This window comes from Vitis vinifera, chromosome 12 (genome assembly GCF_030704535.1).
Source record: "Vitis vinifera cultivar Pinot Noir 40024 chromosome 12, ASM3070453v1".
Classification (NCBI taxonomy): domain Eukaryota; kingdom Viridiplantae; phylum Streptophyta; class Magnoliopsida; order Vitales; family Vitaceae; genus Vitis; species Vitis vinifera.
Window position 1 is genome coordinate 9,831,444 of NC_081816.1, and position 16,806 is coordinate 9,848,249.

The 16,806-nt window shown below is 34.7% G+C and overlaps 2 protein-coding genes across 6 annotated transcripts; both read right to left on the bottom strand.

Annotated features, from left to right (window-relative positions):
- Nucleotides 1–596: 596 nt before the first annotated feature.
- LOC100256290 (ribonuclease E/G-like protein, chloroplastic) lies at nucleotides 597–9,491 on the bottom strand. 4 transcript variants are annotated; one of them, XM_010659191.3, is made up of 14 exons: nucleotides 9,226–9,491; nucleotides 8,806–8,915; nucleotides 8,511–8,692; nucleotides 7,770–8,022; nucleotides 6,561–7,681; nucleotides 6,140–6,457; nucleotides 5,986–6,027; nucleotides 4,657–4,781; nucleotides 3,814–3,961; nucleotides 2,525–2,615; nucleotides 2,077–2,189; nucleotides 1,621–1,740; nucleotides 1,172–1,327; nucleotides 597–1,035 (listed from the first exon to the last, which is right to left on the bottom strand). In XM_010659191.3, the coding sequence occupies exons 1-14, from the start codon at nucleotides 9,345–9,347 to the stop codon at nucleotides 856–858; spliced, it is 3,081 nt and encodes a 1,026-aa protein (XP_010657493.1). In that variant the 5' UTR covers nucleotides 9,348–9,491; the 3' UTR covers nucleotides 597–855. The 4 variants fall into 4 exon arrangements, with proteins under 4 accessions (XP_010657493.1, XP_010657494.1, XP_059597357.1 ...); XM_010659192.3 differs by having other exon boundaries at nucleotides 8,806–8,912; nucleotides 9,226–9,488; XM_059741374.1 differs by having other exon boundaries at nucleotides 2,543–2,615; nucleotides 8,806–8,912; nucleotides 9,226–9,485.
- Nucleotides 9,492–14,645: 5,154 nt separating this feature from the next.
- LOC100244155 (probable E3 ubiquitin-protein ligase XERICO) lies at nucleotides 14,646–16,215 on the bottom strand. 2 transcript variants are annotated; one of them, XM_010659194.3, is made up of 3 exons: nucleotides 15,879–16,109; nucleotides 15,493–15,548; nucleotides 14,646–15,381 (listed from the first exon to the last, which is right to left on the bottom strand). In XM_010659194.3, exon 3 carries the CDS (start codon nucleotides 15,325–15,327, stop codon nucleotides 14,872–14,874), a length of 456 nt encoding a protein of 151 aa, XP_010657496.1. In that variant the 5' UTR covers nucleotides 15,328–15,381; nucleotides 15,493–15,548; nucleotides 15,879–16,109; the 3' UTR covers nucleotides 14,646–14,871. The 2 variants fall into 2 exon arrangements, with proteins under 2 accessions (XP_010657496.1, XP_002264718.1); XM_002264682.4 differs by lacking the exon at nucleotides 15,493–15,548 and having other exon boundaries at nucleotides 15,879–16,215.
- Nucleotides 16,216–16,806: the final 591 nt, after the last annotated feature.

Genomic DNA, 16,806 nt, shown 5'->3' on the forward strand with positions numbered 1-16,806 from the left:
AAGAATTACTGCAAGTGCTAGAAATGCTTCTTAGAATTACTCGGTTCTATGTTGCAAATGCCCATAATTTTCTAAATGTACTGTCTTCTACTCTTTGAGCTTGACAATCACTGTATTTTGTATTGGATGCTTGAGGCATGTTTAGAAGTAGCTCAAGATCTGTTGAATTAGAATCCATTTGATAGTAATTCTAGGAAGCTCTTCTAACCTTTCTAGCACTTGAAAATTCTTATCAAAAGAATTACTGCAAGTGCTAGAAATGCTTCTTAGAATTACTCGGTTCTATGTTGCAAATACCCATAATTTTCTAGATGTACTGTCTTCTACTCTTTGAGCTTGACAATCACTGTATTTTGTATTGGATGCTTGAGGCATGTTTAGAAGTAGCTCAAGATCTGCTGAATTAGAATCCATTTGATAGTAATTCTAGGAAGCTCTTCTAACCTTTCTAGCACTTGAAAATTCTTATCAAAAGAATTACTGCAAGTGCTAGAAATGCTTCTTAGAATTACTATTGAACAAGCTCTTAGTTCACAAACAAGCAGCAATATGAAAATGAAAATAAAAAACAAATTCTTCTCTAACTGATAAGACACTAGCAAATAAATCTATAGATTATTGATTATTAGGAGAAAAACAACATTGTTGATAACAACAAAATTGGACAACTTAGCATTGGCACAACAGGACTCATTAGCCAAAAAAATGCAGAAGGGGTAAAACTATTACCCACTATTTGACCTAAACAAGTTACATGCCAGTAATCTGCCGGCCCCTCGAAAGAAAAGAAGGAACAAGGGAAGAACAAGGAAAGGAGAAATTGGGCTGTTTTGCAAAGAAGAGAATCTATCAACTTCATTTCCCACCAGTCTTCCATTTTTTGATTGGAAAGAGGGTTACATTCCTTCTGGGATTGTAGGTTCCAGCCTCTGTTGGTCGCAACATCGAAATGGGACCTTGATGTGAACTAATGTTCACTTTATCATCTGTAAAAGGTTTCACCTCAAACGCACCCCTAGTGAAACCTCTGGCAACCTAAAGGATCAACATTTCTGTTAGGCATTAAACATTCTGAATAATACACTACTATAGACTTCTTTCTATTACTCTAATACTTAAATGGAAGTTCCAGAATATGAACCTATAAAACATTTTCTGATTGAGCTCGTACCTTTAGAAGAATCCAGACTTTGAGAGAACTACTCAAGATTGCCAGTCTTGTCCTTTTCCCTGAAGTCAAGTAGTTACACATGAAGCGGTCAACCATCAGGATGAATCTTGGCCAGGAATTAGGATTTTCAGGGTCAGCTTTCTCCTCTGTCATTGCCTGATACAAACAGAAGAGATGACTGAATTACAACCAGGACAAGACAAGGAGAGTAAGTGATGACAGTAAAACATGCTATTATGATCCTCTGAATACTACAATCATATCATTGATGACTTAAAAGAACAAGGAAACATGATGCCCAACCCCCAAATTCATATGCAAGTTTTTAACTATTTGTTCATCTCCAGTAGGACCATCATTATCCAACTCTGCTGAAGTTTTAGAGTTATCTTTTAGAGCAATAAGGTAGATAAAGGAAAACATCCCTCAAATCATCAAATGTTACTCACAAGCAACCGGCAAATTTCTTGTTCAATTTTTGAGAAGGAGGTTTCCAAAGCTTCAACTCTCCCAGTACCGTGACAGCAACTGCAAGGTTCGCTAATCATAAACGTCACACTAGGTCGAACCTGCTCAGCATTATATCATCATTTAGCAGATCAAACAAGTACCAGTATGTATTTTCATATCTTGCAACATTGGTTTTTAAATTGCAGTTAGCATACCACCAACCTTTTGACCTAGTGGCTATAGGTGTAGAAATACAAAGTCCTAAATGAAATCTGGAAGTTGAATAATCATCATTATGTATTCAATATTTCATGTCACTTTTTAGCCGCCCCAACATAGGTTGTAGGGAGCAACATTTAATATCTGAGTATGGCAGTTTCCAAATCACTTTTAGGATAATTTTTGGGAATTAAAAGCCAAAAAAAAAAAAATAGCCACATAACTTAGTAACATACCCTCTTTCTGGTTATTTCCATAAGCCCATGCCTAGACAATTCAGAAACTTTCACCATTGACCGGTCTCTCTCAACAGCTTTCTTAACTTCTTCATACACCAATCTCTTATTTGCTGAAATATGATATAACATGGCATTGAAATAAAGCCATTAGAACAAGGGTATGAACTTTTGGTAACAATCACAGCAAACATGATATCTCTCTTGTGTCACTATTTTTGCTATCATGAGTCATAAACTCATAACAAATATAAAAAGCAAAGTTACTAAAAGAAATGATGAAAAAAGGGGGCCAAAATCATGAAATTATGTATGTAAGAAAGTAAGGTGAGGCTTCTTCAATGACTGTAGTAGTAATAGTAGTAGTTTTAGAAGCCTTAACTATAGGCACACTAAATTAAAATAAAGAAGCATGACTTGCAAAACATGGGCATGTGCAGACACATACAAACAGAGTCGAACTCACAGTCATCCAACATATCAATGAAATCTACTACGATGATGCCGCCAATATCTCTCAGTCGTAACTCCCTTGCAATCTGAAACAATTTTTTTTTTCAGTGAGTTCTCTAGTACATTAAAGCTTTAAAAGGATAGACTAGAATCCAATATCTAAAGCATTTTAGCATAACTGCTAGAAATTCATGAGTTTGTTTTAGTGTAGATGTCCATACCTTTTAACTGCCACTTATACAAGTCACTCCTAAATGTTAATGTCTAGGCTTTTGATGATCACATATGCGACTAACCATACCAATACCACAGGGACATCACAATGTTCCAAGTTGTACTAGAGCCCTGGTTCACCCAATCCTCAAGAAGGGGTGTTTTTACAATAGTAACTAGATGGTGAAAGCAATCCCTGAAGCAATATAGATGATATATGTGGAACTAGAAAATTGTTTTATCTTTTCCATTTCAATTTGTTATAAACTAAATAGGCCATCAGCTACCCCCTGGGGGAAAAGGGAAAGAAAAAAAGAAAAACTCAGTTTTTGGCTACAAAAGACCTGCTTAACCATATAAAAATCACACTATTCTATGATAAAAGCATATATAAATTAGGTGGAAGCGTTCATGCACTTCTAGGGATAGAGCTGTGTGTAAGAATTTCTTGTCAACAGTCCCATTTCTTCTTCAGCTATTCAAAAGTTACCAGGGTACTCCAACAATTGTATGAATTTTTTCCCGGCTGGGTACCAACTGGAAACCATATACCCAAAACTTTCAACCTTAGAATTAACAAACAAGATTCTCAAACAATATGCTCCCATAAAAATCTAGGATTTTTGAGCTTGGCATTCTCTGATTATGGTACTGGTTGTTAAACGAACTACTTGCACTTTTTTCACCAAAGAAGAATTAAACCCAAGTATTTTCAAAGGTTCATCTTATTTCAACCAATTCGCCTGAACCATATTCATTAGTCCCTACCAAGTGTGAGATAGCCATGATTCTATGAATTACTAAGAGCCCGTTTGGTGGTAATTCTAGGAAGCGCTTTTAATATTTTTTATCATTCAAGTGTTAGAAATGCTAAAAATGCTTTCTAGAATCACTCCCAAACGCACCCTAAGAAAAATTGAAGTGAATATATTTAATACCTTTTCATGAGTATATCTACATGGAAACTAGAATTGAAAAATTCAAATAAAAAGAATTCCAATCTAAACAAAGATTTCACCAAGCATATGAAGTGCAAGTAAAATAGTGATCATGATTCAATTTTCAACATACTTGTTTTGCTGCAGCAAGGTTGACATCAAGAATAGCTTTTTCTTGCGAAGTGCCATTGCCAAGCATCCCGTGCCCACCATTCACATCAATAGAGACTAATGCCTCAGTTTGTTCAATCACTAAAGAACCTCCATTAGGGAGTGGGACCCTGTAAGAGGAGATGTGATCAGTTTCAATAAAAATAGACCTTAAGATTCTAAAATTAAAACATCAAGAAATGGTCTAAGTCTAATTTGTAAGATGGGAGTACTCTAGGAAAAAAAAATTGTGAACTTTCCTGGAAACAGTATCTTACAGTCTCAGATAAAAATCGAAGATAGATACATAGGATAGAACCACCAAATTCAAAATGGCACAGAAACTTTGGCTCCCCCTATGGTGATTTAGTAACAAGGTTCAGGGGCTCATGTGAATGAATATCAACTGAGTATTCGAAAAACACGAAGGTAATATCCAAATGGTATTTCCAATGATATACCAGTTCCCTTTAGTAGCAAAAAACCTACTAGATCACAGCTATACCGCTACTACAGCAATAATATACACAACTTCCGTATGAAATTGTAGTGTTGAAATACTGCTATGGAGCCAATCACAAAATAATCTTCAATTGTGACACACCCAGTGCAGCTTTTTGTTAACAAATTTATTTTACAACAGGTATCTCATTATGTGCTCTTTTTTATTTTTTTCTTTCTAATCTGTTCTGCTATATGGAATCAAACCTGAAACCTTCCCTGTCGTCACTCCAACCCCTTGCAACTTAAGCAAGCCTCAAAGGCCATATAGTTGCATTTATATTTCCTGCAGAAGTACGTAACAAGCAATAGGCACTAATCTCACCTTTTACTTAGAATATTATTGATCTCTTCTTCGATGTTGAATTCATCAAAGAGAGGAACCCTTTTATTGTATAACTCAACTCGATCACAAAGATCAGGAGCAATTTCCTGAAGGTAGTTAGTAACCTGAAAATAAGAAAACAGAAGTGAATATTTTATCACCAATAGCGAAGAATTAAATATTCTTTCGATCAACTTATAACTTAGCTGCAGAATATTGTTTAAAGTCCAACTGTTTGAAACTCCTTTATAAGTAGTTTCTTAACTCTCCTAGTACAATAGTCACTACAATAGTAAATGAAACAATTTTTTCACTAAAGAAGATAATTTTTTTTATTGATTAATATAAATATTGATTCTTAAACACATATTTATATAAATTCACTTTTTTCCCTTATACAAAAATGATTTAACTGGTCGAATATCAGATATAGATATGAAACTATTAATACTCCTCTCTTTTACCAGGGAACATGACAACTTTAAAAATTTATCTTCTTAATTTTCCATGTTTATAAGGTAAAAAAAACCATGTTAGTTGTTAGCAGTAACTAGATCATCACTCTTTCTACACAGCACCCAACCAGCAAATTAAAGATGATGCTTCCAAAGACAACCAGAAATTGGAAGGAGATGCAGCTTGACACTGGAGCTGAACACGAGAGAGACAAGGAGCCCTATTGCTAGCATCAGATTGAGTATTTATGGGATATTTAAAGAAACTTAACAGGTGTACTTTTCCTGCAAAGTAGATCATTATTTACTCGTCTCCCAAAGAAAGGAAAATCAGATAGGTTCTAGGAATAGCAACATATTGGATGTTAGCCATTTCAGTTCAGGTTCAATTTTCAAATGGTTTTCAGATTGATTCAGGTTCAGCTCCCATGTCCGCATCTATCATGGAAGTGGACCACATCAGCTCAGAGTCAAGATCAAAAAAGGAAAATAAAAAATAACAAAACCAAACACAATGAAAAACCTGTTTCAATCCCTTTTTAAAAATTCAGGTTGGAAGTGTGCTTTGACCTAAGTTGGTTCTCCAAGATTAGGACCACAATTGTAAGTCAATATGCCAAATCCAAGATATCCAACTCATCATACACCCAGGAATGGATCATATTATTGAATAAACTTTTCAACCCAGTACTTACACTGAGTGGTAGTGCAGGCTAGCACTCACAGCAACATGCTTATGTGCAGGAAGAGAGGACCTGCCCTACATCCCTTGACCCAACCTCCCAATAGAGGGCAAGAAAAATCTAAATATGCATAGATTGCCTCCTGATACAAAATCTTAAGTAACATATCTAGTATTCAGGTGATGTCATACCTCATGATATGTCCTTGGTGAGTCGACTACCATGCTCTCAACCTGAAAACAGCCACATAGCACAATTGGAGAGCAATAGATTGTATGAGGACTTCAATTCAAATGCCATAGATGAATGAAAGACTGGGAATTAAAATGTATAGAATGAGTTCACCTTCTCATTGAAATAATCCTGGACAACGGAGAGAGTTTGACCCATTGCCCTATGCAAAATAACAGGGATTGCCCCTTCCACACCTTCATCTGCTGCAAGAGCTGCAGATTTTGCATGTTCCACTATATTTTTCCAAGTTGAGAGCAAGCCTTCCAAGTCCTTCTGCAATTCCTCTAAGGTATGACCCGCAGCAACAGTCCTTACAGTCAGACCAAAACCCTTGGGCTGCAAAGTTTTTGCAATGACTCTCAATCTTGTACGCTCAACGCCAGAAATTTTCTTTGAGACTCCAATTCTGTTGCAACAAGTAAGCAGTACCTGCAAACCATGGGAATGCAAAAAGAGAAATAAGATATTAAGGATTGTTATATATGATAAAGATAGAAACTAATTGAAAAGAAGAACATCAAGAAAGGAATACCCAGAATCTGCTCCTTAATTTTGGATAAGCTGTCAGTGTGGGACCTTTTGTACCCAATCCCTCTTTAACAACTTGTACAATTATTTTGGTGCCTTTCTGAACCTGTGCCCACTTATTCTCAACAGTATATGCTTGTCTAGAATCCTTCATCTCTAGAAGAGGGGGCAGCTGGGAATCATGAAAACCTTTCTCTAATTCAACAGGAAGGAAATTGTTAATGGTTTCACTATCTATATGGTTCTCTATTCCATCTGAGTAGTCATCAAAATCAACTTCCACCCCACCATGATCGACAATGCTGCCATTCAGATCTTTCTTAATAAGAACATCAAAGTCATCCTCAACTTCATGCTCCTCAAAATCATCATGCGCAAATTGTACTGGATCATCCTGAAAGTCAACTTCTCTGAGATCATCAGCTTCGACATCATATGATGTGTGTTCATTTTCATGGGCTATAGGATTCTCTCTAAGTGTGTTGAATACAGAACCATTGTCTTTTTCTTTTGTTCCATGATGAAATGGAGGGAATATGAATGGTTCCCTACTCCGTTTTATGTCCATAAGAGAAGGTCTAGAACTCCCGATATTTACAAATGCACCACCCATGTGAGGAACAAGTTTTGTGACAACCCCTAAATAAACACTATCACATTGCACATTGCTTTTGACTGGTTCCAGCAATAACTCAACCAAACTTCCGTCTTCTAATACAGCAATTCTTTGCATGGTACATATAGAAGAGTTAATCAGTATAACAGTAGAAACAGAGTCGTCCTTAGAAATTAGATTAGTCCCTTCTTCAGGCAACAGCTTTTCTGTATGTAGGTAACTCTGATCAAGCAATTTTAAGTGAGATACCTCAACTTGTGCAGCATCTATATTTTTAGACATGTTGGAAACCATCTCTTCCTTGGATGCAATAAGAGATGATTGGAGCAGCCAAGGCTCCTCAACTGGCTGATCTCTCATAGAGACTGTTCCATTAGAATCTAAGCCTTTACTCATAGCACTAATTGTATCCTCATTATCAGAGAAAGATTTATCCTCGACTGAGAGATCATCTAAGAATAGCTTTGACAGAGAATCACTTTTAAGGCATTTGGCAATCTCATCTTCATCTGTCAAAGCACTGGAAGCATTTGAGTGTTCAGCAACATAATAGGAGAGGAAGTTGCATATAAAAAAATGCCATGATGGAAAGATTACCTCTAGAGGGAGGTGAGATCAAATGTTCTGCAGGGAAGTATGAATCCTCCATCCATGACCCCCATATATGAGCTGAAGGCCTTCTGGCATTAGATGTCATCCATGAATCCCGCACCATAATTTTTTTATCTTGTTTTCCATGAAGAGGTACCAATAGAGAAAATTCAGGGCCAGGTTTCCAAATGATATCACATGATGGCCATGCATCTCCTTTTAGGAAATAATTATACTTGAAATTTATCCCACAAGTTATCTGCCAAAATGCAAAAGGTGATTAGGAGGATTTTGTTGTAAATATTAATTAAGTGATAGTCCCATGAAAAAAAACTGCCACAGTTCCACCTTAGTTCTATTGGAAGAAGTATGGACAAAGTTGTGGGTGAGTTACCAAATATCACACTTGGCTACAATGCTCATTACAAACAAAAAAATAAAAAAGAAAAAAAACCCTAAGAGAGATTTTCTTGGTTTTTTATTTTTCCTGATTCTTTGATGAACTCAAAGGACATCCGAGAACTAAAACAGAAGGTTCTTCACAAGATAATTGAGTGACTCACTAAAGCAAACTCAGCATTTAAACATGCTTCTTCCAATCTCTCTTCACATAACTGTTATATGTAAACTGGTGTTTTGTACAAGAAATTTTGAATTGGGAACTGATAATATGCCCCACCCAGCATTCCCTCTATGTTTCAAGAGTTACCACTCAATCACTCATTCAAAACAAGAACATGAGATTACCTTGACTTCAGCCTTCCATAAGTTAGTGTGCTCAGTAGGAGACATTAGAACAGCCATATCCGGTTCCCAGCAACCCAAGACATTAGGATCCCCAGTTATATACAGAAGCTGCCCATCTTCCAAATCCGCTTCTATGGTCCAAATGACCTTGCACAACCCTTTGAAGGCGGTGCTGGAGTTGCCTGAAAAATAAGGACGAGGCCATACATCCAAAAATTCAAAAATCATAGAGATGAGTGGTTTCATAAAGGGTACCAAAACTCAATGCCGTGCTAACAGGCAGAGTGTAAATTACCTTTCCTCATAGACTTGATAGATGACTTTAAGACTGAATTATGAGTGCCTACACAAAGAGTGAATCTGTACACATTATTCTCCAGCGGCATGTGATGGTAAAAGTACCTGCTTCAATAGCAGAAAGCATTAGGGCTTTAGAGCATAATTCTGAAGGACTTAACTAAAAGTAGTAAAGAAAAAGGGGATAAGAAACGGAACCCCCTATCCTTATAGATTGAGAAAAAAAGATCGAATTTCTCAGGAGTGAACAAAACCCCGTTTGGATGGTTGGAAAAGTGAGGAAAATAATCGAAACGAAAATTTCAATCTTTGGAGTTGGTGTAGCCGCTCCAATTTATTTATTTATTTTTAAAGTAGAAAATGTTAAGAAAATGCAGACTGAGTGAGGATGAGGGGAGGAAAAAGGGGAAAAACATACGGGAATAGCAAGCGGTCGGAGGGGAAAAGGGAAGAGCGTGGAGAGAGGAGGTGGAGGTGGCGGCGGTGAGAAGGAGCTTCGTGGAAGTCCATGAGGGTTGCGCCTAGAGAAGCGGAAGCCATGGGAGAGACAATTTCATCATTTGAGGCGCTATTTCTCCTGGCAACTCTGCGTGCGGATGGATACGGTGATTGAATGGAGAAGAAGAAGATAACTTCTTGCTCCCCCTCGTTTCGCTTGGCGCCTGCTCCCGCACGTGCCCAGTCTGCCCCATGTGCCTTCCTAATTTCCCCTTTTATATATATATATATTTTCCCCTAACATTTTATTCAAATTAGTATTATTTCTGTAAATTATAGATTTAATTTTTACTGTCGTGTGAAGTTGAAGTTGAAATTGGGGTATTGTAGGCCAAGCGAGATACCAATTTAGGGATTTTTGATAAGAGTACCATAGTTTTAAAAAATAATTCCTAAATTATCGTAATAGGAAAAATAATTTTAAATCTATCATAATTTTGTTCAAGTAGAAAAGACGAAATAAATTGGACTTCAAAAGATAATTTTTAAAAAATATATAAAAAAAAAATCATCTTTCCAGGACACAATTTCAAAGTAGAAATAAATGAAATAAGAAATCGTCTCTTCAAAAGATGATTTTCAAAAAATAAAAAATAAAAAAAATGAAGAAGTGTGAGAAATCGTCTCTTCAAGAGATGACTTGTACAAAAAAAAAAATGTTAGCCCAAGGGTTCTCCTAATCGGGTTTTGATGATAACAAACCATGGTTAAGTAACTAATTGGTTTAATATTTAAGAATTTCAGGTATAAACTCGAAAATTCATTAAAGGACCAAATCGATATAAGATTGAGACGCTTGGAAGATTTGAGATCATAGGAAACTAATGTAAGATGAATGCATGAGTGCACTTAGGATTTTCATACGTTTTCATACATCTTAGAAAACTCGGTTTATTCTTTAAAACGTCGATTTCATTAAAACCCGAGTTTTTAACTAATTTACCTTACACAAAATGTTTCAAAATTGACTTAATAATTTACCTAAAGACCTTGCCTAAGTGTTAGAAAAGAAAGGAATCATAAAATAGGTTTTTCGGGGCCAAAAAGACTCAACCGGTCGAGGCTATGGTCAACCGGTCAACCGATTGAGGAAGGTTAAAAACCTTCTCTCTCTCCCAGTAGCCTTCTCTTCCTGGTCGAGGTGATTCCTTTACCGGTTGAGGTCCGGTTGAGGCAACGGTAACCTGTCATGCATTAAATGGTCCAACGACTAGTGAACTGGTCGACCCCTAGCTCGACCGGACGAGGTTGCCTTTTGCTGATTTTGACTCCCGAGCTTAGAAACCTATAAATTGAGAGCTCCACTTCATTTATTGACAAGAGAACAATTGCATTCAAAGCCTATCTACCTGTTCTTGATCAAAAAGCTCTCATTCCTTTCATTGTGCATTAAAATCACCACTTGCATATCCTTTAGTGCACTCTTGTTTGTCATCCTAGCCTTGTCTTGTATTTGAACCATCTTTAAACTAGGTTGAGTGATTATATCTTGTAACAATCTGAGTGTTAAAGCCTTCAAGAGGGTTGAATCTTGAAGAGGTTGTGTAAGAGCCCATTGGAGCCAGAATCCAAGTGTAAGAAGATTGAAAACTTGATTGAAGCTTCAAGTTAGTGGAATCCTCAATCGGTTAGGAGGTTGAGGAGAGTGGACGAAGGCAAGGAAGTGTCGAACCACTATAAACCTGAGTTTGAATTCTCTCAACCTATCTCTTTACTTTGCTTATCTTTTGTTTAATTTTGTTGTGATTGAAAAGATTTTAAAAACCCAATTCACCCCCCTTTTGGATGTTTTTCTTAACTAAACATAGCATTTGTTTTCTAAAAAATATATATGAGAAATCATCTATTGAAAAGACGATTTCCAAAATAAATAAACAATCAGAATTTTTTTTTTTTTTTTGGAAATCATCTCAAGAGACGATTTCCACAAAAATAAAATAAAATAAAAATTAAGCAATTGGAAAATCCAAGCTGCAAAAATTTTTCATTATGCAAAATATTATTACATTAAAAGAAAGGATAAAAAGTATAAGATCTTAATTATTTTGATCTTAATCATTTTCAATTTCAATTAAAACGGAATCAAACTAATACTTAATCAGGTACAACTAAATATTTAAAATTTATTTTTATAAAAAATATAAGATCTTAATCATTTTTCCGCTTTACAACTAAATATTTGAAAATTATTTTTATAAAAAGTATAAGATCTTAATTATGTTTTCGCTTTAAAAAATCAAACTAATACTTAATCAGGTACAACTATATTTTTATAAAAAGTATAAGATCTATATAATCAGGTATAACTAAATATTTAAAAATTATTTTTATAAAAAGTATAAGATCTTAATTATTTTTCCGCTTTAAAACGACTCAATCAAACTAATACTTAATAAGGTATAACTAAATATTTGAAAATTATTTTTATAAAAAGTATAAGATCTTAATTATGTTTTCGCTTTAAAAAATCAAACTAATACTTAATAAGGTATAACTATATTTTTATAAAAAGTATAAGATCTATATATAATCAGGTATAACTAAATATTTAAAAATTATTTTTATAAAAAGTATAAGATTTTAATTATTTTTCTGCTTTAAAACGACTTAATCAAACTAATACTTAATAAGGTATAACTAAATATTTGAAAATTATTTTTATAAAAAGTATAAGATCTTAATTATTTTGACCTTAATCATTTTCAATTTCAATTAAAATGGAATCAAACTAATACTTAATTAGATATAACTAAATATTTGGAAAAAAAACGATTGTATCAAACTAATACATAATCAGTTACAAATAAATATTTGAAAATTATTTTTATAAAAAGTATAAGATCATTTTTCCGCTTTAAAGCGACTAAATCAAACTAATACTTAATCAGGTACAACTAAATATTTGAAATTTATTTTTATAAAAAGTATAAGATCTTAATCATTTTTCCGCTTTACAACTAAATATTTGAAAATTATTTTTATAAAAAGTATAAGATCTTAATTATGTTTTCACTTTAAAAAATCAAACTAATACTTAATCAGGTACAACTATATTTTTATAAAAAGTATAAGATCTATATAATCAGGTATAACTAAATATTTAAAAATTATTTTTATAAAAAGTATAAGATCTTAATTATTTTTCCGCTTTAAAACGACTCAATCAAACTAATACTTAATAAGGTATAACTAAATATTTGAAAATTATTTTTATAAAAAGTATAAGATCTTAATTATGTTTTCGCTTTAAAAAATCAAACTAATACTTAATAAGGTACAACTATATTTTTATAAAAAGTATAAGATCTATATAATCAGGTATAACTAAATACTTAAAAATTATTTTTATAAAAAGTATAAGATTTTAATTATTTTTCCGCTTTAAAACGACTCAATCAAACTAATACTTAATAAGGTATAACTAAATATTTGAAAATTATTTTTATAAAAAGTATAAGATCTTAATTATTTTGATCTTAATCATTTTCAATTCAATTAAAACGGAATCAAACTAATACTTAATTAGATATAACTAAATATTTGAAAAAAAAACGACTGAATCAAACTAGTACATAATAAGGTACAACTAAATATTTGAAAATTATTTTTATAAAAAGTATAAGATCTTAATCATTTTTCCGCTTTAAAACGACTAAATTAAACTAATACTTAATTAGGTACAACTAAATATTTGAAATTTATTTTTATAAAAAGTATAAGATTTTAATCATTTTCAATTTCAATTAAAACAACTGAATCAAACTAATACTTAATAAGGTACAACTAAATATTTGAAAATTATTTTTATAAAAAATATAAGATCTTAATTATTTTTTCGCTTTAAAACGACTGAATCAAACTAATACTTAATCAGGTACAACTATATTTTTATAAAAAGTATAAGATATTAATTATTTTTCTGCTGTAAAAAGATTGAATCAAACTAATACTTAATCATGTAGAACTAAATATTTGAAAATTATTTTTATAAAAAGTATAAGATGTTAATCAATTCCATAACCAATCAAACACAGAGCACAAGTCTAGGAGAATGACGTTACACTTATGATTAAAGTGTATTCATGATACAATTTGATTACTCTTGGTATATATCTTTTATTTATTTTGATTATATATTATAATAGACAAAATTCCATTCGATCTAATTCTAGCACCTTTATGTAGATTTTAACTCTATCTATTCTACATATATATCAAGATAAATAAATAAATAATACCCATTTGGTCTGTATATTAATGAAAATATCATGTACAGTTATGCAATAGTGATGAGAGCAATGCAACGATGTTATGAGATTATCCAAGAGTTCAAGTACAATTGCATTCAAAATAGGGTTTTTGGGTGGAATTTGTGTGTCAAGTGTCAACCTATGATACTATTGTTCCCTCCATATGCTGTTATGATCCACCCTTAAAACCTTTGTAGCAAGGGCTTACTAGTGAATCAACCAATTTTCAAATTTCAAAATTTGTGGTCTGAAAACTAATAATCTGAAGGGGATTTTGCTCATGTATGCCATAGCTTGAAAAGTGCAATGATGAGAACATGACCGCCAAAATCAAGGATCCATTCCAAGATAAAAGGGAAAAGCTCATGTTAGTTAGCACTTCCAAAAATTTCCCGGATTTTCAACACACCAAATCTCTAAGTACAACATACCTGCAATCCATTAAGCAGATTGATTATGGAAGATTTTATGATTCATAAAATGAAAAATATAATAACTTCGTTGCTAATGACCCATTTCTCCGATGAAAACCAGGAGATGAACCAGAAAGGATAGAGTGTTTGTTCAACATTGTTGCTTGCTTGGTGGCCCATCACCCAGGATCTTTGAGCCTTAGGAGAAATAACCAAAGCAAAAACATGTTGGATTCTTTTGGTGGAACTCGCCCTACTGCCATTGACTCTAAACTCTTAGAATCATCATTGGGATAAACCACCCAAGTATAAAAAAAAAAAAGGCAATGAATCAGTACTCTGCTTTCAGGGAAAGAGAAATGACTCTTGGGTTCATTTCTGTTTATGACTTGAAGAGGTTTTCCTAAATCTGCTCTCTTCATAACTTGTGTGGGCGTTTCATTTTTGTTCTTCTTTGAAGGAGGTCGTCTCCATGAATTTTAGCAACCAAAATGAGACTCATAACCCATTACCATAGATGCCCACTCGCAAGCCATCTGGGCTAATTAGGAAACATCCTTTTTCAAAGTCTTGTCCTGTTTAGTGGCATTCTGGAGAAGAGAAAGGCAAACATCCATCCAAATCTCAAAAAAAGGGAAACCCCACAGCTTTAGATGGAAGAAAAGATGCACAAAACATCAGAAACCTCACAACATGTACAATATATATATATACATATATAGACATGGATATGTGACCCTGATATCATATAGATTCTTCACATAAAGGCATAAAACTGGAGCATATAACTAACATATGAATAAAAGATACACCTAGCTGATGATATTCATGTAAAACACCTATACATAAGCTGTACAGTGATATTTGAATATTTCCTCAACTTGTCATTCTCCCAGATATTGCTTACCAAAAGCAAGATGTTTCCTCTTCCGGCATTAAGGGAGTCCTGCACAGAGGGCAGGTGATGTTCCAATAGTCCAGCCACTTCTCCAAGCAAACCTTGTGAAAAAAATGGCCACAAGGCAGGTGATTTATCTCAGAGTCTGGTTCAAATCGAGTCAAGCAAACCGCACAGTCATGTTCAGGGCGCTTGCAGGAGCACACTGTGTCAAACCTGATTGCTGGGTTCCTGCTCCTGAATTCCTCCATGCAGGTCTCAGATGGGTTCCGCCTAAACTCAAAGGGCTCTGAGGTGGGTTCAGGGGAGTCGGAGGAGGATGGGGTTGCGGAGAGGTGAATTCCAATGACATGGAGGATGGCCCGGACTATGCCCTTGAAGATGGAGATGGAGAGAGCTGTGTTCACCAGAAGCACACACAGTACTCCTTCAGATGGGGCTGGGAGACTCGATAGTCCCATGCTGCTCCAAATTGGAGTTTTGGGATTTAGATTTGCGGAGAAGGAGGGTCTGATCTGAAAGACCATCAACAGGGATGTCAAAACATTATATCAGAGACCAAAAACTGAAGAAAATGAATCAGAAATCCAAAATAAGAGACTTGCAGACTTGCAGATTAAGATTACCCAGGAACTAGCACTGGAAATCAAGGATGAGCCTTGCAATCCAGTGAATGGAGGAACTGATATGATAAGAGCATTAGTCAAAATCAAACGGAACGAGGTTTCCAAATCCACCGTGATCAGAAAAAGGGAAAAAAAGAAGAAGCCAAAACCACAAGCAGCTAGAAACAGAAACAAGGTGAGAATGGAGGAGCAAAGGAACACAAACCCATTTTCCAAAACCAAACACAACCCCACAAAAAATGTGCCACAAAGTGATGAAAAAACCCCACCATGATAAAAGTCTGAGATCTAGCATTTTATCGCATGATAGCAAAACAAAACAACACACAAAGAACAAATTTTTCTTTTTTCCTTCTTTATGGATTCTCTTTTGCAATGAGACTTACAGGGTTGAGCTTGAGAAGATGATGGGGGCGTTGGAGTGATCAGGAAGGAGAAGAAGCAGCAGCAGCAGAGAAATTCATGGGATCCCAAGATGTGGAATTGACAGCAGAAGTCGATTAATGAGCTGCAATGGTTACTCCTCTGCTCTTCCTCCTTTATATATAGCACACTAATTATGAATCATTACCACCCATATGCCCCCAACCATGGTTAACCCTTCCGCCTTTTCCGGACCCTATGGCCCCAACCATGGTTACTTTATATCATTACTTTTCTCCTTTCCCCTCCCTTTCCCCTTTCAATTTTAGCCTCCAAACTTTTCTCATAGTGCCCGGCCCTGTACTACTTTGTGAAGAAGTTGGAGAGAAGATAAAAAAAACAAACACTAGTGCTATTTGTATTCCCACACTAAATTTGAGATATATCTCCTTACATGAATGCTATGCCAAGTTACTAGTGACATATATGTCCTATTGTGAACTAGGAAGTGTCCCCCTCCCACATATCTTACTCACCAAATAGACAAGTGTCCGGTTTATCTTCTGATCAAGTTGTCCTATGGCTGACAAATGGTCGCGAGCCAACGAGCCAGCTAGCGTATCATTTCTATGTTCAATGCATGTGCACGTGTTTATGTATGCATGCCTACACATGTACATGCGCGAGTTGTCGCGCATGTATTTATATATAGTTTGAGAGGTGGTCTTCAATGTGTTGGCAAGATGGCAGGGCAAGGGGGGCCTTGATGGCACCTCTAGTTGTTGCTTTATATCCAGGTGGCATGTTATTGCAAGTGTCTACAAAAATTTGGCCAGGAATGAATCAAGATGATGACTCGAATGTATCACATTCAAAGTCATGTCTTCATCACTTTGGATAAGTCCTTTTTCCTCCTACTTTCACATCTCTTAGATTCTTCTCCAATTTCAT